The 27,370-nt window shown below is 40.3% G+C and overlaps 2 protein-coding genes and 1 long non-coding RNA gene across 10 annotated transcripts in view; 2 read left to right on the top strand and 1 right to left on the bottom strand.

Annotated features, from left to right (window-relative positions):
- Positions 1–17,871, bottom strand: part of LOC148402631 (helicase ARIP4-like) — a 37,925-nt gene extending 20,054 nt beyond the window's left edge. Inside the window, exons 1-2 of one of the 4 annotated variants that reach the window (XM_088365290.1) lie at positions 17,695–17,871; positions 10,246–10,397 (exon numbers count right to left, since the gene is read on the bottom strand). In XM_088365290.1, coding sequence (XP_088221416.1) covers positions 10,246–10,363 — 118 coding nt within the window. In that variant the 5' untranslated portion in view covers positions 10,364–10,397; positions 17,695–17,871. Of the gene's footprint in view, positions 1–2,750; positions 3,077–4,464; positions 4,546–10,245; positions 10,398–11,319; positions 11,438–17,694 lie in introns of those variants that run through there. The other 3 variants (XM_088365300.1, XM_088365317.1, XM_088365309.1) reach the window with 3 other exon arrangements.
- LOC148402632 (uncharacterized) lies at positions 39–4,445 on the top strand. 2 transcript variants are annotated; one of them, XR_015855033.1, is made up of 4 exons: positions 43–150; positions 323–388; positions 1,037–2,605; positions 2,676–4,445. It is a non-coding gene; the product is annotated as an uncharacterized LOC148402632 (long non-coding RNA). The 2 variants fall into 2 exon arrangements; XR_015855034.1 differs by having other exon boundaries at positions 39–388; positions 2,015–2,605.
- Positions 17,872–23,658: 5,787 nt separating the features above from the next.
- bsna (bassoon presynaptic cytomatrix protein a) overlaps positions 23,659–27,370 on the top strand; it is a 68,302-nt gene continuing 64,590 nt past the window's right edge. For all 4 annotated transcript variants that reach the window (XM_088364314.1, XM_088364328.1, XM_088364322.1 and 1 more), the window contains exon 1: positions 23,659–24,071. In XM_088364314.1, the coding sequence (XP_088220440.1) occupies positions 23,893–24,071 (179 nt within the window). In that variant the 5' untranslated portion in view covers positions 23,659–23,892. The remainder of the gene's footprint in view (positions 24,072–27,370) is intronic.

Below are 27,370 nucleotides of genomic sequence, written 5' to 3'. Positions count from 1 at the left end.
TATTGCTGTAACCATGACAACCACTTAATACTGTTTTACATAGCCTCTTGTAAAGGACCTAACACAATGGTCCACAGGGAATTATTATATATTATTCTTTGACATTTTGAAACGTCATCCAAATTATCAGTAATAAAAATCAATGGAAATGTGAGTATTTACTTTGCAAGTTCATTTGCAGACTATGCCTCTATGATTTAAATATCAATACTCCTCGTAATAAAATATAAAGGCTATGGGCCTGCACACTATGCATTGAAATCTCATGACATTTGTAGTTATAATTTTGTTGTTTGGTTTGAGTAAAGTCTAATTGGAGTAGGCTTGTTTTGTTAAAAATAGATGACGCTGAAGATTTGTTGCAGAAGAAAACCTGTCAGCCACAAAGGTAAGGCTGTGTGCATATTCATTTCCACCTATTACACCGTCTAGTCAGATCATTGTTTTTTTTGTATTACTCATGGCTTTCAGAGTATTGACTTGAAACAAATGTTTGAGGAAGATGATGTAACCACAGTCATTTGTTTTTGTGAGTGAAAAAGCCTTTTATCTTGTTGGTAGCTTATTTGCACATTTGGATGGGCACAACTTTACTGGATGTAGTGTTTGGTCAATCAAGCAAGATGCTATATTGTTGATTTCTTTCCAAGTTGATTTGGGGATGTGAAGCTTTCTTCCACCTGACAGCTACGACAAATAGCACATAATGGAAATGTATTATTGAATTCAACTGAGCACTGGAGAGAAAGTGATGGATCTCTATTTTGTGCTGCACTGCAATTGAACAGTCTGTAAAATTGTTTTCTCTTGGACATACCAAGATAAAATGGGTTATGTAACGTGTCTTACGAAAGACAAAAAGCACACACACACACACACACGCACGCACGCACGCACGCACGCGCGCGCGCGCACGCACACACACACACACACACACACACACACACACACACACACACACACACACACACACACACACACACGTTTCTTGTAATACAGCCTTTCCTCATTGAGTTATTAAGGCTGCTTTTATTAGCGTGGAAGCAGGTGAGTTACGAAACCCACCGCAGGGGACGCACGAGTGAAGAGGCACCAGAAAGTTAAAAAAACTCAGCGGGCGGAAGAGGACAAAGACCACACACGTGATGGAGCGATAGAGAGCAGGTGAAGTGTGTTGGATTTGTTTGTAGGCCAGTATGTCAGCATTGCTGTAGGGAAGAGGAGGATGAGTGATGCAAAAACACACACTTCCAAATAATCCTCAATTTAAAAGGACATTTTGGGTAATAGCAGCTGCATAATTGCAGCCTCCGCCTGCAGCGGCAGTCTTATGAAAGCAGTCAGACTTCATGTGCTCCTTGCATTCAAGTCGGACCATCACGCTGTTTCCGAATAGGATAGCTTGTTCCTTACCGGCACGCTGTAGCCAATTACAGCCAAGCTGAGTCACTAGTGCAGCACAGATACCTCAGTGGTGCTGTTAAAAGCTTCATTTCTAACTAAATTTTTCTTAGTCTGATACACACTTTATCATGATGGGCAGCTGCAACACAATCAAAAGGGAAAGTAAACACCCACATCATCCACATTGGGTGTAAGAGAACAGGGTGTGCTTTCATCCTTTCCTCACTACCGCACATGGTGCAGAAACAACAGGGCACATAGTGTCCTTTTCACAATGCGCCAGACAAATCAGATTTATTTAGTCATTCCAATGCAAACAGTTCTGCGTTACATCCAGGACAACATGTGCAGAGACGTGTACAAACAAAACCCTGTTGAGTTCTCTCAGGCAGCCACAACACAAAACAACATTGTATGAAGTGGCATTCCCCGAATTTGGGCTGGGCTTGATTGGGTCAATACGTGATGTATTATTGTATTATTTGACTTGCATCATGCACTGAAAAAGGGATTATAAAGTCAGATATAATAAAGACATATTCACAGTCGGTTTGTGGAAAAACCAATCTGTGAAAGCTATTCACAAAAATGTATCTGTTCATTCATCCAGATGAGACGCGGGCGTCGCTCTGTTCCTTCTGCAGTCGCCTAACACATTTACCCCGCTAACCCAGTGGTCTGATGAACCATGTGTTCCTGCCTTGAGAGACACACATTTCCAGCATGGCTCGAGCCAGCCCGCGATGGCCAATCACATGCGGGCATTGCTTAAAGCAACCCTAGAAACAGCCAATCGGAGCGCATGTGTGAGAGGACAACACAGGAGAGCCAGCCGGTCGGTGCACGTGGGACCTCGACAAAAATCAATGGAGTAAAAATTCCTTGAAAGTGGATAAAAAGGAGTGGGGAAGCACTCACGAAGGAAGAGAAGGGATCCAAGAGAGTGAAGGGAATGAGGGAAATGGTGGCAGGGACTATGCATGTTCAACTAGCTGTGGATCCAGTGTTACACAACGCTGTTAAGTAAATTCGCGATTATCACCTAGCGGCTGAAGCACGTTCGAAGGACTTCTGAGATGTCCAAGTGGCTTTCTTGTACCATTTGGCTCAGATTTCTCTCTTACAAAATGCTCTCATTTTTCTGGTCCAAGGATTGGGATACAACTGAGTTGCATTTGAGAAAAAGCCTTTCCCAAATCAGGTTTGGTCTGTTGTCCTGTCTTCTCTAACATTTCAAATAATTAAAAACTGTTTCAATCTTGGATCCCCAGACAGGAAGATTTTCTTCCAACAAACTTGCTCCATCCCTGGCCGTGCAATACCAGTGTGATGTTCGAGTCACCTACCTGTGAACGACTCGGATTCGTCCAGGAGCAGCATGACTCGGGAGTGAAGAAACAGGCTTCTCGGTTCTTCTTGGCTTTTCTCCTCCTCCTCTCTTTTTGATTTCCCCCCAACTCCTGCTTAAAACAATCTGCTACCGTCCAGGCACAGCCAAAAGCCTTAAGAAAGCCAACAGGATGCGGAGATGATTGTCCGTCAGCTTGTTTTACGTTGAGCCTTTCTATAGCACTACTGCCACAGTGACTGACTGACTCACTGACTAACGGCTGGCCCGCTCTGTGTGCAGTTTTCAATAACAATGTCAACATGAGGCAGAGGCAGGAAGGAGGGCTGGCAGCTGAAAAACTTACATAACCCCTGATGCTGGAGGCGGGGCCCAATGAGGGTGGACTACTACGGCCGACCGAGCGTCACTCAGACCCACCGCACACCCCGAGACAGAAGGAGACGCCCACACATTCAAGTCTTTTCTCGAAGGAAAGGGGTTTGAACAAAAAGCAACTGTGTAATTAGAAGAAAAGGACGTAAAAATATTTTCAAGTTTGAAACAAATCTGTACAAGTGTCAGGCTTTCATTTTGCCCCTGTGAGATTTTTAATACACAAATAAAACTCAAAACCTTTCCAAACGTATGTTGTTTTATTGGACAGCAAGAGAATAACTATGCAAGCATTTCCGTGACACATTGTGACGGGTGTTGCTTGGTTAATGTAGAAACTAGGATTTTGTTTGCTCCCATGTATCAGTGATGAAAATGCATCTTTTAAAATACAGTTTTGAACATTGACCCCCTAACTCACTTTCAGGACTGGAGTAGATCAGAATTTGCACCTGCTCAAATTTACATTTTTAAAATTCCAGAAATAATTTCAGGAATTATTTAACCTTTATCCATCCACCAGGTTAGGCAACTGATACCAATTCTGTTTTGTAATGCTGACTGGGCTGCAGAAAGCAAAGTTAACAATTTCTTTCACAAGCGCGTGCACAGACAAACACGCAGCTTTACATATTTGCTCACCATAGGAAATGTAAAGTCTTGCATTAAGCCACTTTTGCTTTTTACACCGATCCGAGTGAAGTCAGGATATTGTTTCAACTTCCTGTGCTTTTAAAACATTTCACGATTCGACAATGTTAGGAGCAGTATCTGTTGAGAAGTATCAAATACTGACATTGATTCTGATACTCAACACGGCACGTGAGAATTGAGTGTTGAGCCTGAACGGTCACTGCCATTCTAAGTGTGCCCATTGCGACACGGACCTGAATTTACGTACATCCAAAAGCAGCAAAGTTTCAGAAAGGACATTACATGTCAGTGCCGTTCTTACAGAAAAGATGGTTCGTTGAACCAGGGCTGTGAAATGGAGCTCATGACAGACACTTTGTGTCCGTTCTGAGGGAAGCCCATATGAATATGTACAGAACCTCGCATACTGCTAATACATTAGTCATAACACTGGGGTGACATGATAACATTTTAGGTGTCACTTGTTGCAATGTTGCAGTTACAAAACAATTAATGAAACTTGCTCGTCCTATTCCATAACAAGTCTGATGAAACCTCTGAAGTGCATGTTGGCATGCACCACATTTGGGTCAGGGTGAAAAACCCACCCCCCTCGCAAGAAGACACAATAAAAGAGATGAAGTGAGACAAGGACAAAAACACGGAAAACAAAAGCCACTTAAGACCCAATGACATCTACTCACCCATAACGTGTGGTTTCATCTACTCTGACAGATCCATGTTTCTTCCCTCCCTACTGCTAGCACACTTGCTCACTCGGCGAGCATGGTATTGCCTCCAGGCAGCAGGCCACAGGGACAATTACAAAACACCGGGTCGCTGAAAGCTGCCCGGGCCTGCCGCACGCTGGAAACCTCCCAGCTTGCTTTCTCTTCCCGCTGCTGCTCCTCCTATTCCCCCGCCCCACGGCAAACTGATACAGGGATGTGATGTCAGCAAGTCACACCCACTCCAGAGCCTGCCTTAGGTAACAAGGTTAAGGGTTCAACTGGGAACATGGCAAGATTGAATAATCGTCTTGATTTCCGTGCATTGTCGATTTGGGAGGATTTTGTCTATTCTAGTAGCATATGACTCCATTCACCTATAACTCGATTTAATTAGCACGATTGGTTTTTTTTCTTCATTTATATAATAATGTAATATGGTCCCTTTGTTGTCCATTATTTGCTGTAGCTATACAGTGCATAAATAGACTATACAGTATATATGTACATATTGTACACAAGCGTGAGAGAGAGTAAAACAAAATGATCAAAAGAAATGTGTAATGAATGAATCTTTTAAATGACAGTGTGACATCTCACTTTATTATTTCTTTTGTTACAGAATCAATGCCAAAATCAACCAATAAATTGATAGACCTTAAAAACATTGAAATCCCTTCCTTTTTTAAAGTTAATAAGATTAAATTATTGTTGTTTAAGTGTTTTATTTCTTTATATCTAAGAATGTGTTTTCACTTATCTTTATATTTCATTGCATTTTTTTTTTTAATACACACTGGTTTAAATAAAGGATCAACATTGCATTTCTGTCAGTGTTGGTATGTGCTTATTTTGACACACCATCTCCATACGACTCCATCTGCATGGCTCCATGCATTGGTGCACACACACATGCATACACAGACAGTGCGATGCAGTTTTGGGGGGAGGGCAGACAAGCCAGAAAGCGGAGAAAGAGGCGGTGACAAAAGCAAAATGAAGGGGGGTCGGCAGGCAGACTGGCTGCTAAGTCATTACAGCACATATGTTCACCTTTGCCACACTAGCACAATTCATGTAGCCCCGCCTCCAAGATGAAGCGTTTGTGTTTGTGTCACAAACTGTGCACAGAGCAAGTTGTAATCCATCTATTAAGTAGTAATCCATCTATCAAATAATCTATTCCCTTGAAGAGGAGATTTTTCATTAGTCACATAATCCCTCCATTGACTCTCAATCAGGCTTTGTTTGGAGTTATTTTTAAGGTTTTGGGCAGGGGGGAAGGGGTGCATCAACTCTGTTGGAATGCTGACAATGGTGCGCAGAGCATGAGCAGACCAGGCACAGCCTGCCTATTCTGACTGGCAAAACAAATAGGACGTACAAGTATATATGTATAAGACTAATGAGATGAAATTTCGTCAGGGTTTTCATCTTGATCCAAGTGTTTATATAGTAGAGCATTTTAATTGTATTTGGTTGGTAATTTGATTTTATTCTAATCGGAAAGTAAGGCTTTGTGTAAACTTGAGTTACTAAATGAGGCCTAAATTTGTACAGGAACGTTTTCAACCTGTCCATTTTCATTGTATGTCTTGGTGTCTGAGACATAAACATTTCAAAACTGGTTGGGTCTCATTGATTTGCAGAATATTTACTTGATTCATAACAACAATGATGAATGTGTGTTGTTGGTTTTTTTTGCATACATTTAGTGGAGTTTTTACAAATCATTTAAATTAATTTCAGTGCAATTGAGTGCAATTTAGTCTTCTGTGTAATACACTGTTACATAGTTTGACTGACAATAAATAAATCACTTTTATCGATCATATGAACTACAGTACTGTGCAAAAATCTCACCAGCTCATGAGTTGATCATTTGAATTAGGTGTGTTGGGAAAGGGAGACGTCTGAAAAATACAGGGCAGCGGCTGCTTATATGACTTGTTATACAGTTATATATTTCTGGAGTAAACAAAGGTTTTATAATGGACTTTGCGATCCATGATTTCAAACATAAGTGGTGTTGAAATTTGTTTTAAAAAGCTGACCACGTCAAAGTTCAACTATTGACTCCTCAAACTAAAAAATGGCCCTCAAGACTGAAAGATTACGGTGTGAGATGAAACTAAGCCATATGACTGTATTGTGTAACTCAACAGTATGACTAAGCATTTCTGCAAATTTGATGACCCCTCTGTCTACAGTTGACACTCAAACGACCACACACATACATCAGCAGCAAGCACACGCACGCTGTGACCTGGTAGTCTGGTGTGCCAGTATGTTGACCAGCTGGTGTTATTTTATCACCTCCCACTCATCACTCAGTGCAGCTCCTTATCAGCACAGATACAGTATATCCCCTTCCAAAAATGCCGTAACAGTGAATGAGGCCAATTCCTGGATCTGCCACACAGCTTAATATTATCAGTTATAACGCTCTACGCATTTGCAGTAAGCAGGTAAGGAAACTGGACTGAAGTGAATATGACGTCATTTTTATTTGCATCCTTAGCGAGAACAGCATTCGAGGTTTCTCCCTTGGCAGCTCGTGCATTTAGGTCAGAAGATTGACATGGCCAGTCTAAAACCTCCTTCATTCTTTCCCTCTGATGAACTCTATGTGTTGTATCGGTGATGTATTGGGGCATCATCTAGCTGCCAATCATTTTTTTAAACGGCAGACTGTACACATCTGGGTTAATTTTGCTGTTGCCATTATGTTGTTAGGTAGGCCGGTAGGAGTAACTAAGTATAAATATTTGGCACCATTTATTTTATTTTTTTCCCCACAAAGTTGGATGCATGCAATTGCCCCAAATGTCTTGCCAAGAAATAGACTTCATATATAGAGGTAATTACGTGTTCCATTCCCACCTCTTGATTGATTGAGGCAGTTTATATTGATGCTTTTCTGGATCAATATTTGTTAATCCTTAACTACTTCAAGAAGACATCCAGATCTGTTTTGAAGGCCGAGTGAGTCGAAAGCGAGAAGTTGGTACAAACTGGACAAATGTCTTCTGAGTCACTCACCAGGAGTCAGACCAACAGGAGTCTGTGACATGGTGGGAGGAAAACATGTTGTTGTGTTCAATCCCTCAGAATGCAAAAAAAAAAAAGAAATGCTGTACACGCCTACACAGTGGCAAGGGAGGAACATGCTAATTAGCACACTCACCTTCTGCTCCTGTGTTTTTGCATGTGTGCACGTATGCATGCGCGTGTGCATGAACCTTACGAAAGAAGTGACTAACCCTGGTGGTAACTGTGCCAAGCACCCATCACACACACCAGTCCTTTCACGTACTGAAAGGTACACAATGTTCGCGACAAACATGCACACACAATTTGATCTATCTATATTTGTCACTTGTTCTCAACTGTTGTCACCCACATCTACCGACGGTTGCTAAGTCGCGCCCCACTTTCATACGTAGACGTAAAATGAATAAATAAATAAATAAATGAGAACAACAGCCTTTGAAAACACACGTACAGTGTATGAGAATTTTGAACATAACTATACACATGATTTCATGTTTAAAGTTCCTTTCAGGGCACATTATTGAGAAAGTGAGGATGACGGGTACAGCAAACAAAATATTATATTAAGATGAAAATATCATAACTGCAGATCACAATTCAAAATTCTATCTATTATGTATACATCAGAGACAAACAAATATAAACACACATTCTGTTATTGAAGCAATTACGTTTCTGACACATGCCTGTCAAAATGTAAAAGTCCAGCCAGGCATGCATATTAAAAAGTAAGCCTGCAGGGATTCTCTTCTGTTTACCATGGAGGTCTGATTTTATAGAGGGGACAAATGAATTTCACATTTACGAGAACCCTACCCGTCAATCTTTGATAAATTCAAGGTAAAAATATAATTAAAGCTTTCCTGAAATGAACATTTGCAAACAGCTACAAGAGTTAGTGTGTCTAACATTGGCAGAATAAATAGCTAGCCATTAGGTATGTGCATAAAATTTCAAAGGGTAATCAATTTACAAGAAACCAGCATCATTACACAGTTTCTATTGATATATTTTAGCTGAGACACAGATTTACCAGAAAGTGATGACTATTAAAAAGGAGTAAAAATGCACCAAATTGTTAGAACCTGTGCTTCAAACTTCCATGATTCTTCAAACTTTCTTAATCTTTATCCTGTTTTTATGCAACTGCTATAGTTGGAAAGCTTGCTAAACAAGGGTAAACCACATAATGATGGTAATTGTTTCTAATGATGTACGAAAGTAATTCTAGTCATTGTGTGAAACAACAATCAAATCAGCATAAGTAAAATTATTATAATTTGAAAACGGTGAATATTACATTGAAGTTTAACGTAAAATAATCTGAAAGCTTCCTTTTAGGACAGTAATCGAACATCCAATTGTTAGGTAATTTGAATGTAGCAAAATATAGAAATTAAGACAATTGTGGGTATAGTATAATGTCTAAATATCAACTGTACTGTATCTGCATATCAATATTTTCTGATTGACTTACTATCTTACTCACAGTATGATTTTTGATAAGATATTAGAGTTTCATGAAAGTAAAAGGACTGCAAGGAGAACAAAATGGGATGCCAAACCAAGGAGAACAACTTTGATTGGGGGTGGCATCCTGGTGAGCTGTCATGGCAACAGCAGGACAGACGTAAGAGATGATGGCGGGTGGCCATGAAGTCACAAGAGGAAAATATATGTGCCATGTCACCATGGGGGAAAATGTAAATCATGTTTCAAACATACCTTGATCAACAAAGCAAACCATCCCTTGCCCTGAAAGGTCAAGTAACATTAAGAATCACAATAATCAAACATAAATGATTTAGTAATATTTTTCAATTAAGGGTTAGGTTCAGCAACAGGAGGATTTTATATCATAGCTATAAATTACAACGCAGCGTAAATGGTACTGCATAAGCTTTTACAGGTCAAACTTAAAAATAAAAATTATCAAAAGACTGACGCGCTAGGGGACAAAACAGGAATGGCTATTTAAATCGGCATCAAAAATACATTAAGGGACACATAAAGGTAGGCTATCTCTGAATAAAATTTGCGTTTGATAAGTAATATTTTTGGAGTAATGGCAAGCACAATATCATCTTTGCATTGCTCAAGAATCAAGCTGGCACAGTAAGTGCGCATCACAAGTAACAGCACAAAGCTAAGGACAGCTTTCCGGCACCCTGGTTGCCCCGGGGGGTGAGTTCCCCTGCAAATAGGACAACTTTGGAACCACAACGGTGCGTCATTAACATACAGTACACCTGGATTTTAGTCTCTTTGTTACCAGGAAGACAAGTTTCACCAACCACATATCCCGAAAGTGACTTTTAGGCCTAATCCGCCTGCACAGTCTACGTCTAGTCGGGTCAGTTATGCAAAGTGTTGCACAACTGCTGAGGTAAAAGGTTTTATAAGCAAAAAATGTCACGATACAACTCCAGCCTTTTTTGTTGTTGTTGCATGATTAATACTTCAATTACATGTCTATTTTGGGGGGGTGGTTTAGGGCTTGCGGACTAACCTAGACAAAAATACAAGTACAGAATGAACTCATGGGGGATACATTCCAGTCCCAAATGCTATGAAGAGCATATAAAAACATTTGCACACATGATTTAAACACTTTAATTTAATTTTTAATTTCAAATTTTTTCAGTTTTAGCTTTCTTGGACAAGTTTAGACACAATGAAATGACAGTAATCACTTGTACTCACCAGGTATCTCATCATCCTCATCATCATCTCCATCATCCTCTGCCTCTTGGTCAGTGATGTGGCACATTTCTGGCTGGCCTTTGCTGCCATTCAGCTGCTGCTCCTCTTCATCGGACATCCTGTTGTGCTACCTTAGCATTGCCGCGAGACGCCTGAAAGAAGACAGAGTGTGATTGGCCTTCTCTTTGTATCCATTCAGCCATCAAATACGATGGAACACTTTTCAGCCCACGATCCGCCCAGTGATTGGGCACACATGAGACAATAATGGAGGCGAGGTCCTCTCAAGACTTTCTCGGGCACTTAAAAAGCTCTCTCTGATGGGGGCTAATGACTCTCTCATGCTTTTCTCCATTGTGTGGTTGCAGTCTTGAAAATCTCCATGACAATGCTGATACAAAACAAACAATTTTGGGGCCCTCAAAAAGGCTACATATTATCAAGGAAAACAACTCTACTGTCTAATGTGCTTTTTGCCCTGATGGTGGCAATGAACAAAAAGGCGTGACATTCATCATAAACTGTCACAACTGAAAGAATATCTTATCAATGGCAGAAATTCTTCCGGTCATGTCTATGTGGACATGTCATAAAACACCTTACCGTATTTTCCGCACGATAAGGCGCACCGGATAATAAGGAGCACCTTCAATGAATGGCCCATGTTAAAACTTTGTTCATATATAAGGCGCACCGGATTATAAGGCGCATAGAATGAATAACTCAACGTTGCTCAAACGTTAAGGCAATCACAATATGGTAACACTCGAAAGAGTGAAAACAATAACAATATATCAATAACTCAACGTTGCTCAAACATTAATATCACACAACTCACAAAATAAACACGTAAAGCTTACTTTAATAAATTAATCCTCATCCACGAATCCATATTAGTCCATATATAAAGCGCACCGGATTATAAGGCACACTGTCGGCTTTTGAGAAAATTGGAGGTTTTTAGGTGCGCCTTATAGTGTGGAAAATACGGCAATTTAAAACAATGAAATACAGCTTTGGGCTCCCTGCCATCGTTTTGTGAAAGCATAAAAAAAATGACTCTAGTCCACTCACCTTCTGTGCCTTGAAGGTTGAAAAGAAATTCGACCAAATTACGATGTAGTATCTACCACTGTTTGAGCATTATACAGGAGAGAGTAATTTCCCCACTGCAGGACTAATTGAGGCTTCTTATCCTCGCAAAAAAAAAAAAAAAAGGAGCAAGCTTTCAAAAATCACTCCCAGTGAAACGCGGGACATTGACAAAGCTAATATCACCTGCCAGAATACCTTGCGTAACATTACAATGCACCATTGTTTCTCAACCTTTTTTCATCCACGGCACACCTTTTCATTAGAAAAAATCTTGAGGCACACTACCAACGAAAATCTGTTAGGTGTTCCACCAGCTTCTATATTCAAATTAGTTATATTACAACGAAAGACATTGTGAACGTGCTTTATAAATAAAGTCCTATATATGTATATATATGGAGAGAGAGTGGAATAATTATTTTTAAATTGTATTTCTTAATTTAATTAAAGTGACATTTTTTAAAAAAGGTTTTAGTGTAAGGAATAAACTATTAAAAGTTATTGTGATTAAAATCCAAAAGAATCAACATTACTTTGTTTACTGTTTTAGAGTGACTCTATAAATATTGCGAGAAAAAGTGGTTGGGAAACACTGCATTACACAACCAATTACATAAGTGGAAATTTGACAACATTTCTTTTTAGCCACAATCATGACTCCAATCAAACTAGACAATCCAGATAATTCTGAATCCAAGGGTCTTATATAAGAGACACGGTAGACTGACACCTGGGTCTTAAACGCAACATGAGTTTACGTTGCCTAATGTGCCAGAAACTGCAAATTTCAAAATGTATTTGGCCATTTCACTTATGCACACATCAACCTCAAAACATATGACAACAATCGCACCAATATTTTGTATTTTATGGAGAAAACATTTTCCCCAAAAAATAAAATTGGCTGTTGAAATATATTAGCATGAATGAACCTGTATGATTGAATATTGCAAATTTCTTTCCTCAACATGACCATAGTGCTTCCTGTGTGCTGATCCTGGCCATGCTTTGTTGACTTTTAAAATGTGTTGCAGGACAATAAAATATAAGCTGTAGGCCAAAAATGGCCCTCTGCTGACTTCATCAACACAAAAATGCTGTTACGCAATCCTGTTAGACTTCCCATAAATGACATGTCACACTCAATAACCAATTAATATGTTATATTTAGCACAAGGAACAAAAGGGAAACAACTCTACAGCCACCTGCCTCACAGCAGAGATGGATGTTATCCATAGGTGAGAATGTGTGTGAACGGTATTTGCCCTACGCTTGGTTGCTGTTCAGTCCAACTCCCACCTCCTGCCTAAAGTCAGCTGGGGTACTTTAACTCCCCCGGGATCCGAATGAGGTCAAAAATGGGTGGAGGGTAAGTTTTAAAGTTGGTGAACATTATTTCTGGACTTTCCAGTCTAGATACAATAGTTGATAATGATTAATTTTGGTCATGTTGAATCATGACAAATATGAATGTCAACGAGTTGTAGGCACGCAAAAGACCTTTTCTACAAAGCCTTCCCAGCCATGCTAACAGTAGTGTGTGCCGCCTCTCCCTGCCATGTCATGTTACATAAGTACCATAAAGATGATTTAAAGTTGTGCGAGTGCGTGTGCGTGTGTGTGTGTGTGTGTTCTTCGCAACAGTGTTTATTAGTCTGTGGTAATGACAGCATTGTGGCTTCAAAGTTCTTTCTTTGCAGAGCCAACAATAAACTGAGGTAGAGGCATAGAATTTCTACCTGATGTGCTATCCTGCATAGTTATCTGCATCCATTGCAGCCTGGTCATCCTGCAAGGGGGATCCTCCCATCTGTGGCCTTTTCTCAAGGTTTCTCATTTTTCCCCTAGTAGGGTTGTTTTGAGTTTTTCCTTGCCCTCCTGGGAGTTTAAAATCAGGGGATGTTTGAGAATAATTGTTAATTTTTGTACATGTGAAGCCCTTTGAGACTTGCTACATAAGTCAACTTGACTATTGTATGAATAAACTTTGCATAATCAGGTAGATGGATTTTTTAAAATAATTTAGACAAAATAAATAAAATGTATTTAATCTTTGTATTGTCATTTGAATTTGATACATGCAACAGTTACAACATACCGGCTGTTAAAATTTCGGCGTGGTTTGATGCATGTTTTTGGAACGTGGGAGGAAGCCACTTGAGTGTAGCCTGACTTCAGACAGCAATAAGAGGTTTGGGGGTTGGGTTTTGATGGGGAAGCTGGGGTGAGGGAGGAGGCCTGTCTGTCTGCTGTTCTAAGAAAAAATGTCGCCATGGGAAAGTGGGGGAGGTGCCAGAGAAGCACAAATAGATGTTTTTTATTCAACAGTACAAGTCGACAATGACAGCTGACTTTTAGGATGAAAGGTTGAGTTGAGGCTATACAAATCCGGGTTGGCCAGCATTACAATTACTATAATTAGATTAAGTTAAAAATGAAGTCAAACTAAAATCTATTTAAGAAGAATATATTTTACTTCATGGTGTTTCTTTTAACTCAATATTCCGTCATTAAAAAATAAAATCAATATCCATTTAGGAATTATCAAACATAATAGAAGATACTCAGTTCTAGCCATTGTAGAAACTGAATGGGCATGTTCCCATTTTGACTGACTTGACGGGGAATACAATACAATACAATTGAATAGAAAGGAGGACAATACATCATTAGGCATCAGCGGTGCTACCCAAGTGATTGACATTAGAACTTCTAAGACCGAAATGCTGTCCAATCCCGGTACATTCACACCATTCAGAAATAAGGAAGCTGGCTTGGAAGAAGATGATGACTAATCTAAAATTAGCATTAAATGTCACTCTTTAAATATTGCAAGATTTGATAAAGTTTGACAGAACATGCATTGCTTTTTAAGTCACAGGGACATTTTGCAGCACACACATTCTTCCTCTTCAACATTGCGAACATCAAGACTCCACGTGTTAGTTGAAATGATAGAAGTGTTGCTACTTAAGTTATTTATTGAAGTGTTAAAAAATGTGCCTTCTGAGGTGTCAGTACGAAAGAAAGTATGGAGTGAAATAAAAGAAATGATTAAGGGGTGTGTGAACACAGCTGCTTGCATAAGACTGCTTACATAAGGTCTGGCTAATAATGTCACCATTTTGCTTACTAGAAAATAAAGTTATATAAGGTCTGTGCCAAGATACAAGGACGTGCCCCACAAGTAATTGTCGACCCCATTTGATTCATTTCCCTTCCTGTAACATCCCAAGGCGCGCTGTAAAAGCTCTCTAAGGAGGATCTTGTCTACGTCAAAAGTACCAGGAAAAAGTCTTGATAAATTGTCAAAATTAAGCAAAAAAAAAAAAAAAAACACTATCCATACCAACTTCCCATTGGAAGGAAGTGAATCAAAGCAAACCTCACCAGCTGCCCTTTCGAAATATCTTTTTATAAATCGCCCACTTATTTTCCCATTCTGATATCATTAAGGACACAGTTGGATGCAAAGAAAGTGGTCACGCCCCACAACACCCCACTCAACAAGCTCACAGATAGGAATTGGTGCTCATAAAATGGATATTGTATAACAAGGCCTGATGTATTAGCTTGGCTTACAGCTTTTAATAGCTTGTGTAAGAGAATTACACAATAGTGAGGCCCTGCTGGTGCTGCACACATGCTAAGCTATATGGATTCAAAGTGCAACGTTTTTGTAGAAACAATGTGATGCTCACAAATGCTGTGTTGTGTCTTATACATTAATGTTGCATCTTCTGGTATAACCTGCATAACGTGGAAAGTCAATTGTGAGACCTTCACTCCTGCCCTCTGGAGGTTACTGCTGATGTTACTAACAGTGTTGCCAAGGGTAGAAAATGGAGTGCATAAGAAAGAATGCACCTTCTGCAAAATTGCATTGCATTCCATTCCATTTGAACATGCCTTGTTTTATGATGTCAGCACATTTGTCCAAAGCCACACCTGACCTAGAAAATAAGTCTGCTGCATTTGTATTGAAACCACAGCCAAATACTTTCATATACTTTTAACTTTGGGCCCGTAAGATGCACAATTCATACAGGATTAACATGGATCAAACAGTAAGGAACACAAACATGCGCATGCACACACGTGACCTGGACCAGTAAAAAACACTGACCTGCATCGACTTGCTTCAGGGGATATTTTTAAATAGATGAACACCTCAGGCTAGCCTCACCCAGGCGCCATCTCGTCCAAACGCCTCATTTGTGTGGCAAAATAAACCAAGGTTTCCTTTTAGTATATAGTACAGCAGTCTGCTGCGTTGTGAATTTAGTCTTTAGTTACAATGCATAAAATTCTGTCAACATATTGTGTTGATTTTCAATCTAAAAAGCTGCATTGTGAAAGATGACAAAAGTCAGCAACCTCAAGTCAAACATCCCAAGGCCATTAGGGAGTGGGGGAGGGCTCAGAAATCACTAAGTAAGATGTTCGGATTGGACTCTTCTGGCAGCCCTCCAGCCAATCACTGATGACGCTGAGGGTTCATGGAGGTTGTTTAGGGTTGGAAGGGGACTCAAGTAGGGGAAGGGTCTTCCATGGTATAGGTGTTTATTAACCATGGAAGGGGCAGCTGATCCTTTCGGCTGCTATATAGAATCTGGGGGGCAAAAAATGCACAACGGCTAAGTGAAACAATCAATCTGGAATATTGCAGAAAAAGAGAAAAGAAATAAAGCAATAGATGAAGTGACTTACGTCGAATGCAAGAAAACTAAGTTTTTGGTGTTGCTACCTCAAAGTGAACCAATGCTGGAGATGAAATTGATAAGGTACATTGTTTGTTTGTAATGACAATTGGCTGCTCAAACAAAAACATGGTGTGATAATAAAATCATGGCTCTGATGTTACATCAATTAATCTGTACTTAATTAATGGTGTTCTTTAATCTCTTAAATCGCAACTCATTTACCATTCCTCAGATTTTCTTTCCTTTAATGTCAAAAAACATGATTGCGTGTGTATCTTTGTGCGCATGTGCGTGTGTTTGTGTGTGCATATGTGGTGAATGTGGTGATACGGCATGCAAACAACCAACCAGCTGCTCTGATTGTGTCTGGCAACTGTGCAGGATTCGAGTTGCAAATTATTGTGACCATTCATGTCACAATCAGAGTTTGTAGATTGTTCGAACTGCGTTGACCACACACAAAGACTTTAAAGCATTAATTATCCATCCATCCATTTGCTGAAATGCTTATCTTCATGAGGGTCTCAGCTGCTGGAGCCTATCTTAGCACTGTCGGCAGTGTACAGCCCGAACTGGTCGCCAGCCAATCGCAGGGCACACATAGACAAACAAACATTCACACACACAATCACACTTACGGACAATTTGGAGGGTTCAATAGGCCTACCATGCATGTTCTTGGATTGTGGAAGAAAGAAATAACACTGAACAACCCCCACGACAGGCTACTAATTTGATGAGACAAATGACACTGCTGACCACTGCTAACTTTGCTTTATTTATATCGCACATTTTGGTCACAAATGAGCTCAATTTGTTTCAAAAACGTAGGTAAAATGTTCAAATTTGGAACAAGAAACTGAACTTGAAGGCCAATACAATACTTGAACTAGAATAGGAAACCCACTAAACAAAAGTGCAACCAGAAGACCAACCAGAAGTAGAACCAGAAGAATAATCAACCAGGGGGGAAAAAATCCATCTCTCTCTCTCTCTCTCTCTCTCTCTCTCTATATATATATATATATATATATATATATATATATATATATATATATATTATATATATATATATATATATATATATATATATATATATATATATATATATATATATATATATATATATAAGGTTTGCCTTAAACCTAATTTAAAGAGTCAATACACAGATAAGAACTTGACAGTGCTTGCTGTTTGCTGTCCTAAATGAAAAAAAAAAGCCTGTGCGATTAAAAAAGCACTCTGTCGTATAGCATGCCTAAAAAGTTGACACACATTCAAGTTGAATCAGAATTGGGTCCATTTAATGCGATGTATAACAACGCGAGGGCTCCAAGTAGATATGCATACCTTATTTTGTTGGGCCCTCAGGAGTCTGTTAGGTAATCTGGCAGACAGAAGGGATGCGATTAAACTGCATAATGAGGGGAAAGGCCAATGTAAAAAAAAAAAAAAAAGAAAAAATGCAGCGTGATCGTTTGTTTCATAAGCCTGGAAAGCTGCATCATTGCACTGCGGACTGAGGGCGCCAAGGTTGCAGCCGCTATTTTGTGAAACCTAAACAGACCCCAGTCCACACACAATCATGCGCACACACGCACACAAAACAAGCCGAATCGAAGTGTTTGCATACGGGCAAACGTTTCTCACCTGCCCTCCCGCCGCTGATCTGTTGCGATTCTGCTCCAAACAAAAGAAAAGCAAACAAAGGGTGTGCAAGTGTAACGACAGGCAAGGGTGGAAGGCTTGTGGGCTTCCAGTCATTCATCAGTTTTTTTGTTACCACAGGAGGCAGGGCAGCCCCCGTCCACCCTGTTCGGTACTCAAACACCGGGACGAAAGTTCCGGAAGTACACGAGCAACCAAAAACCAGCACCGAAGCTACATGGTAACATGCTTCCGTTACTTTTAGTGAAAGAATGTGCATATTGTTGCATATTGCACTTTATAGTCGTTCTTTTTTTTTTTTTTTAAATTGTATCCACGCGCGCGTCCGTCTGTGCATGTTCAAATGTCCCAATTTGACACAACCAAATTTGCAATCTTAAAAGTATTTTCATTTTATCCATTGAAAGGAGAAATTTTTCCAAGGGCAGCCTGGCGCACTCGTGATCATCTAGTCTGCCTCTCAATTTTTAAGTTCAGGGTTCAAACCTCAGCTCAAGCCTCCCTGTGCAGTTTTCATGTTCTCCACACTCAAAAATCATTAAATACTATATTTTCTATAGGTGTGATTGTGTAAAAGTGATTACTAACAATTTAACAATATAACACCAACACAAATATGTTACATGTCAAACAAAATAAAATTAATTAATTAATTATGTATGCTGTGGGTTTTGTTTTTATCCCTCTGCTTTCACAGATAGCAGCATTTCTCCAAAGATTGTCAGTCACGAAATGTGTTTCTACTTTGGGATGGTGAGCTATCACTTTGAACTAAATCATAATGAAGTATTCAACTATCTACAATGTGGACTGTCATGACCAGAAACGTATAAGAAATCAGATTGCTCTGATGTCATAGTTTACAGCTCATGGAATCAGGCCATCGGATGGATGGATGGATGGATGGATGGATGGATGGATGGATGGATGGATGGATGGATGGATGGATGGATGGATGGATGGATGGATGGATGGATGGATGGATGGATGGATGGATGGATGGATGGATGGATGGATGGATGGATGGATGGATGGATGGATGGATGGATGGATGGATGGATGGTTAAACAAAAGGTTAACAACAGGCACGGATCCAGGTCCTCATTAATAAATAGTTTAACGATACAGAAAACACACACAAATGAGCCAAATAAGATTCTGATCGCACTTTGACTCACTCTACCTGCCACAAGGTTATATAAGTTACCTGCAATTTACTGTGGTTTCTTAATAGTCTAGTGGGCACAACACAAATGCTCATGCTAAAAACCTTGCCAGAATGAGATGACAATAAACAAATACTCAATACGGTATACAGTGCACTTGTAACGAAAACACAGACACAACCTGTTTTCACTTCTCGAACCCTACTAGGTCGCTCTAGTATTCGTACACTGTCATCTAGTGGTCAAAACGCGTGCAGCTATTTACATAACAGTGAATCGTGCAATTTGTTCACACAAATAAATTGATTTTTCTTTTTGCATAGTTTTCTGGTTAATGAGTTTAATAAATACGGATTTATTTTTTCTTCATGACAAAATATGTATGTTACTTCTGTTTTCCACTACAGTCTTTACACATGCTTATTTTTTCCATAATAACAAAATCAAACCAGGATTGTCACCGTCACGCTGCTGCGGCTGCCTCACATTCCGGATTTCCGCTCTGGCCACCCTGTGTGGAGTTTGGTGTCACTGTGCTTGTGTGGGGTTTCTCCAGGATTTCTTCAACATCCCCAAAACATGCATGTTAAGTCAATTGAAGAGCTGAAATTGTGGTGGAGTGAATACTTGTTTATGTGACCTCTGAAAGATTGGCGACCATTAGAGGTTTTGTTGCACCCTTTTCTACCTACTTCTTTAACTGTTGGCCTACTTTCCTTTAATAACCCCATGGTATCAACTATTTGGTATAGTTTTCTCTTCTGTTTGAACTGTCATCTACAGCTCTACTTCTCCCCAATTCTCTGTCTAATTCTTTCTTCCTTTATTTCGGATGTTCAACCCATTATCCAAGCAGTGCATCTGAACCAAGAGATTTCCATCAGAGCGGGCCTGCAGCCAGACGCTCGAGAGCAGAAAATAGCATTAAATGACAGGGTAGATTAAGTGTGGGTGTTTTCCGATATGAATGCCATGATATTGATTAGATATCTGTGGAGCGACGGAGGAGATGGACGTCACTGGCTTCTCAGGAAATTGAAAGTGTTCAGGTTTAGACTGGCTTCTGTTTTTCCTCCTTCCTTTATGTCTGTCTTTATCTGCCTTTGTCTTGCAGAAGATATTTTAAAAGTCAAACTGCACGATGCCAACAGCAATACTGCTCGCAACCTAATCATTTATTCATTACATGATTAACCCGATCATGCATTTTTACATATACAGTTGTTCGGGTTATGTGCACTTTACATGCACTCTGGACCCTTACCATGCAATGAGTGAAAGCAATTCCAATGCCAGAAACAAAATGACAATAGCTTAAACTGTGCAGACCACTTCCATACACTAGATGGAGACACCAATCCTGAAGGTCTCGCTCTCTCCTCTCTCACACTTGCTCTCCTTAATTTAGGGAAATGCAGCATGTGTGAAAATAAAACTGCCTCAACATGCTATAGCTGATCTTGGTCTTGGATATAAATGTTTGTTTTAGTTATTCACTCTATTAATTTCCAGCAAAACAATTTTTGATTAAAAAGTAAGAAATATTAAGGTATATCTAGGTCAAAATTCCTCATTCCTATTCAACATAAAATTCCTAGAACAGACCGAATTTCAAAGAGTCTTTATAAAAGCTTTTCTTGATAATGCATGGTCTCTTCTTTCTCTACAGTTACTTCGGGTAGATTCCACTCTTCCATCCCGAAGAAGCAGCACATAGGTGATGGTAAGATAGCATGATGTCGGCCAGGCTTCTATGCTAACATTGCACGATCTCTGTGTGTAAGAAAGACAAAAGTTCTGTGGTAACATGCAGTTAAGGCTAAGGCATGAGTTATTGCTCTTCCTATCCTTGTTAGTGCTTCAGTGCCGCTTCAGCGAAACACGGACTGATCTAGGTCATGGCAGACAAGAAGTCACAGGACTATTAAATGAGGGGAAAAAAAAACCCTGACACTGTTTTTTGACAAGAATGAAAGTAATGAGACGAAGTCATGGTTACCAAGTGAGGGCTTGTTCAAATGTAAAATCAGCACTTGTTTGATATGGGTGAATTCAACACTGGACTACCTTGTTGCAAGTTTGGAACTCATCCAAAGTGAGATCATCTAGATTGAATCGAAGCATCTGGACTTCTTGGTTGTCAAACAACTCCAGAAGATACACCCGCAAGAGGGATACGTTAAATATATTATACATGAATCTAAGATCCTGACTTCAAAAAGCCCTCAACGGCCAAGAAGTCCAGTCATTTCTATTCATCATATGCAGAATACACTTGTTGCTATTTTTTTCAAATAGTGAGTTTTGCAGAGAAACTAACAGTCGTGGAAATAGTGGATCCAAACATATTGCACAAACAACTACGTAGCTTTAATTTTTTCTTGTCTGGGCTATGCACTCAGAAGAGAATATTTTGATTCAATCCCCCCACCCGTTGATCCATCCATCCATCCATCCATCCATCCATCCATCCATCCATCCATCCATCCATCCATCCATCCATCCATCCATCCATCCATCCATCCATCCATCCATCCATCCATCCATCCATCCATCCATCCATCCATCCATCCATCCATCCATCCATCCATCCATCCATCCATCCATCCATCCATCCATCCATCCATCCATCCATCCATCCATCCATCCATCCATCCATCCATCCATCCCTAGCCCCCTCGCTCCATCCATTTTCGTTTCCTTTTGTCCCTTCCATCTCTTAGCTTTCCCCTCGGTTCTTTCATCCATGTCTTATTGTAGTTTAATAAGTGTAAAGTTTTAAAGCTTTTCCTCTGATTCCGCAAACAAAAGTGCTTCTCTTGGGCATGGACACAATGTCGACGAGAGCAGAATCTCTCCCATCACACATAGCTGTAACTAATTTTGCATTGAGGTGGTGAAATTCTTTGGGATGTACTGTTTGAAGGAAACGGAGGCTGACACTTTTTTCTTTGGTGGCTTGGGCGGTGGGGTTTCAGATTTCCTATGAAGCAACTGGTTTAATAAATTGTTAAGTGCAGTTAAATGTCAACTTCATTCAGATATATTGAGAAGGCCAACATAAAGAGAATCAAATAAAGGTTAAAATGATGTTCGTGTACTTTGGATATCGTGTATTTTTCCTTAGGTAATTTAGTTCGAAAGTTTTTTTCTTACATTACCAAGGAAACAGACGTTTTATTTCCAGTTTTGCAATCAAGCATACTCCATTCACATGCACTTCAAAGTTTCAAAAATGATTCTTGTTATGTCATTAACAAAGAGTGAAAGATGGAATTGTTGTATCTTTTTGTCGCTTATTTGTGGCAATGAGTTCAAGTGAAAGAAAAGGAGTTGGCCAGTGAAAGTGCTGATGAGGTCTTTGCGGCCCATCAGTCATTCAATTAAGCATTCACAGTTGACCAATAGTGTTTTATGTTGCTCAGAGTGAAGTGGAAGGCTGGCACGTTGCTCATTTCTAATCTCTTTAAGTAATCGGCCCGGCAGGCAGGTCAATGAGTCCATCATGTCAAAGTGATTGACTCAACGCTAAGGTTAGAGGTTTTTGGTGAGGCTTCAAGGTTGGAGTAGTTCTTTCAACATGGCGCACTGCAGAGATGCTCCTTGGCTGCTGTCTATTAACATTTGACCCTGACATTATGAAGCCTTAATGAAGACATTGTATGCATTCTTTTTTAAAATTCAAAACTTCTGAGTAACGTGTGTTTCAGCCGTCACTTGAAAGTGGCTCTGGGTCTTCAGCTAATTATGCCATGGGTGGAGCAACTCAGTGAAGGCAGGCGATTATTGTTACTTGTCGACTGTAGAACGTCTTGCTCTCAGACTTTCAGAAATAGAGAGATAGCCAATGATTTGCTCAGTTGTTTAAGTTCATACTTGATGGGTGTGCGGGCACCCCAGTGACTCTATTTGTATACAAGCCTTTCAAAAGTCAAGCTCTTTAAAGACCAAACCACTCACCTTTCTCTTCTCATTGGCCACCTGGGACGAGATTTTCATCCTGCCTCGGAGTGCAACCGCTGCAATGAAAAAGGGGCAATAAAGGCACAATAAACGCATTATATTACGAATAAAAATGTTTGCTTTCTTAATATTTGAACATTTTGGTATAATGTAGTCCAAATGTTTAAAACAAATCAGCTTTTTTACTCGTGCATGCACTAGTCAATGCCACGTGGCATTGTGGAAAAAATGCTAGGTTCGAGTGTATTTGCTGGTACTGTTGCACAAATGTGTTCGAACATACTCGTGTATATTTGCAAACGTACGTTTCACTGTATTTGCGAGTCAATTATTTTTAGTCCACAGGAGTAGCTTCAAGATGCATAATTTTTCATTGTAATTGTGAAATTATTTAATTCCAATTGTTATTTTGATCTAATACGACCTTTTGTCAACAACAACTTTTATGTTTTAAATATGTTCGAAATAAAGACATATCAATAAATCGATCAAATATTACATCATTAAAACTGCTGGGTCAAAAACAACCCAATTTCGCTTAAAAATTGACAGCCCTTTTTTGCACAAAACACCCAAAAATTCATTCATTCATTGTCTATTTCTTTCTAGCTTTCTTTCTTGCTTTTTTTTGTTTTCTTGCTTCCTTGCTTTTTTTCTGTCTCGAGGAGTCACATTCTAACTATAGCCTCTCTTGAACTGCAACGTGTGACTCCATGAATCCAATCGCACTCTCTTGCGCTGCCTATCGGTTGTATTCCCCTCTGCCCGGACGGCCCAAGCGCGCTCCCGTCACACGTCAGAACCCAGCCTACTGGTGCTGAGGCTGACGGGGAGGAGGAGGATGATGAAGACGATGGCGGTGATACAGGAGCAACGCTGAGTTCGCTCTCCCTCTTCTCTTTTTCCCCCTTTCGTACCCCGGTCCATTCTATTTTGGACCACATGTATTTCCATTAAAAGGGCATCTTAGCGACACAGAAACAGACAGCTCAGACCGATCGGACGCGGTACCGCTCTTCACCGCCCGCCTGGCTGCTGAGCCGAGACCGAGATGGGGAACGAGGCGAGCATGGAGGGCGGCGGGCAGCCCGGAGAGGCCGGGATGATGGGCTCCGTGATGCCCGGAGGACCCGCGACCGCAGGGCCGGGAGGACAGCACGTGAAACCCGTCAATGGCTCTGCTGCCGGCGGAGGGATGGGAGTCGGAGGCCCCGGGATGGGGATGACGAGGTAGGGCCAGTGGTTCCGCTAAATTTTGGTCTCGTGAAGAATGCACATACGAATTGGAAGGTTGCCTCAGGAGGACATCCCTGCGGTGTGACAGATACCACGGTGGAACCTCCTGCCACCCCACCCCCCAAAGAAAAAACAACTTGACATTGAATGAAAGCAGTTGCTATAGCAGCCACTACCCGAAGCCCATCATCCGCCTTCGTATTCGGTGCTGTCATGTGCTGCGATGGTAGTATTTCCCCTCTTGCGTGGTGCGTTGTACGGACCTGGCGTGACCAGCTGCAGAAAAACGCGCGCGCGCTCGAGTACACGACCGCACTCACTCACTTCCTGACGCGCACGGCTAGGCGAGCCTCCGTGTTTGTCGTTTCTTACCAAATGCAGCATTCGTGCACGTTACTCATGAAATTTTGTTTTGTGTTGCTGTTTTATTCTAGAGGTGATCGACACGTGACTTTCGTGTCGTGTGTGTGCATGTGCGCGCGCGTGCTTCACGGGGCTTGCCTTGAATGCGTGGGATGTGTGTCATAGTGGTACTACGTATTGTTGGGGTTAGAACAGATAAACTCAATTGCACACCCCTCTTATGGAAATAAGAGATTTTGCAGACCTGTAAATTTCCTGTCCATAGAGGCTATTGCCCAATGCATCATTGAGCATTCCCAGCTATGTATAGTAAGATGGGAAGAAAAAAAAAAACGCTTGGACGCAATCAAGTTGACGCAGAAACAGGATAAGCATAAGTAGTAGATTCATGTTACATGTAGGCATGCCGTGTGCATGATTGATTCCCACCCCTTATGAGAGAGGGTGCATATAGGAGCAACGACACGGCATATCCATCATTATATAACATAGCGACTCAGAGGAGGCATGGACAGCTTAAGCTGCCTTCTAATAAACGACAGTTCAGACGAGGCATCATAGGAGCACGATTGCATTTGAGACAGTGTTGCTTCTATCAGATATGTTGGAATAAAGGTTTGCATAGCGTGCAGCGCATCACATTAAGTATTGATAAGACAGGATAAAGAGGCCATGTGAGCTGAATGATCACGTGCAAAGCGTGTTTGCCTGTACCGCCCCCCCCCCTCTTCGTCTCTCGTTTGCAATGCCTGCACATAGTCCTCCTCTCCTTATGTCCGCCTCCCTCTTTCCATTTGAGCGTCCTTCTGGAGGGAGGATGCTTAGATTTCCTCTTCTTTTGCTCTTCTTTCCATCACTCTACTCATCCCCTCCAGCGACATTTGTGTGGTCATAGAATGGAAGCATGAAGATGAAAGAGTATCATGTATTGTATGTTAGCATGTCAGTCCGTCCATTCAAATATACATAGCGCTTTTCTTCACAATGGTCGCCCGAGTTGGCGCTTATCTCACCTGACTTTAGATGAGACGTGCATTTTGACAAACAAGTCTTCACAGGCACATTGCAGTGGTTCACAACTGTTATTACCCTAGGACCCGCATTTTACTGTTGCCACAAAGTCGTGACCCAGTTTTATAGATGTCTGAATAATAGCCTTCAAAAAAATTTGTTTGTTAGCACAACTACATGGTTACATGTTGAACGTGTATTTCAGAACATCTTATTACAAACTGAGCATGAGCAAAAAGAAGAAAAAAAAGAACAATAATGTAAAATACTTAGTTGCTTTGGCTCCATCTGAAGAGCATTGGAGAAGCTATTCGCATAATGTTGGAGGTTGCATCTGCACATGTTCATTTGTGCTGCACTGATAGCATATTTATCTCTTTGTGTAACGCTGCGTCAAAGAAGAAAAACGTTTGACATCTTATATATTTTCTGGCACACCTTGTATGTCTTGATCGTCGAAATGCAAGAGCCCCTTAAAATTTTGACAAGCTGCCTTGACACACTGGACCTCAAGCATGTTGCATATGCTTGCTTATTATTTATTCTTTGTGAGGGTCACTCCAAACAGTGATCCTGGTATAAACTGACAACAATGTTTTCCACAAAAACCAAACAGAATTTGTCAGTGAGTTTGTTCACGCAAGATGGCTGCCCTCTGGCTTCATTCGTGAGAGGCCTTGGCAGTCCAGGTTATTACGTACGTTTACGATGTGCTGTCGACGCTTGACTCCCTACAGATTTTCAACCAATCACAAGCAGCCTGGAAGTAACTCCACCTCCCCGCTGCTGTATTGGTCTTGTGCAGTCTAAAGTGCAAAGATGTAAGGGTGGAAGAGAGTGATAGAGTTATACAGAGCTAAAAGGGTAAGAGCAGTGAATAAAGGGAAAAAGAGAAATGAGGCTATGGAAAAGACCACTCTGGCAAGGGCATAGAAATAGAGGAAAGTGGGTGGGAGGAACAGAGGGAACGAAAGGCCAACCATGAAAAAGCCAACTGAAAATAAAGTCTGACATATTATCATCAGAAAAATAAATATCACTAATATTGCCAAGGAATATCTCCTGTAGTACATTTTGATGTTTACGAACATTATAGTTTTATATTCCAGAGCTCCATATAGAGGCTCCAGCAAATCCACCAGCCTAGTGAGGGATACCAAAAGAGAAGATAGATGGAACTTTAATGTTTTAATAGAAGTCAGGTTTATTTGTACGGCCCTTAATCACAAAAGAGTCTCAAAGGGCTTCACAACCCCACAATTGACAAATATTAACAACATTCTCTCCTCTAAACATTCCAAAACACAGAGATCCACTCTATAAACATGCTTGACATTTTTGGCCAAAAACATTTAATTTAGCCACAAAAAACTATGCAAAAATAAGGTAGCTTCATGTTCAATTTTTTTTTCTAATTGAAAAACAAAGTTGACTGTTTTTGTATGAATCCAACACAAGGTTCATAAAGTGCATGACAATAACAAAATTTAAAATAAAAATGTGTTGTGATTTTTTTAAAACCTTTTGCATTATATACTGTACATTTGTACATGTACAATATGTATTGATTTTTTTTAAAGGGTTGGCATTATGTACTGTACATTTTATTTTTCATGAGCAACTCTATATAATAGAGAGGAGAAATAGGAAAAATATATGCTTAGTAAATAACAATGTTATACTGCAATTAAGGTGGAGTTGCAGTAAAATTGTATAAAGCAGTAATTTCTTAAATCTATACGTATATTCATAATAAAATGTTCCAATCAATCGGTGGTGATTTGGGCAAGACTGAAAAGTGCATAGAAGCGCAAAATAATGGAGCCCTAATTTTCTTCAAGTCGGAGCCGCACTAAGATACATAAAAGGCACAAATAAGGATATGAGAAGAATGTGTGAAGTCTGAATTGGCGTGGGGA

This window comes from Syngnathus floridae, chromosome 2 (genome assembly GCF_059516105.1).
Source record: "Syngnathus floridae isolate MCC-2025c chromosome 2, RoL_Sflo_1.0, whole genome shotgun sequence".
Lineage (NCBI taxonomy): Eukaryota > Metazoa > Chordata > Actinopteri > Syngnathiformes > Syngnathidae > Syngnathus > Syngnathus floridae.
Note: the sequence above shows the minus strand (reverse complement) of the source record. Positions and strands in the feature narration are given on the sequence as shown.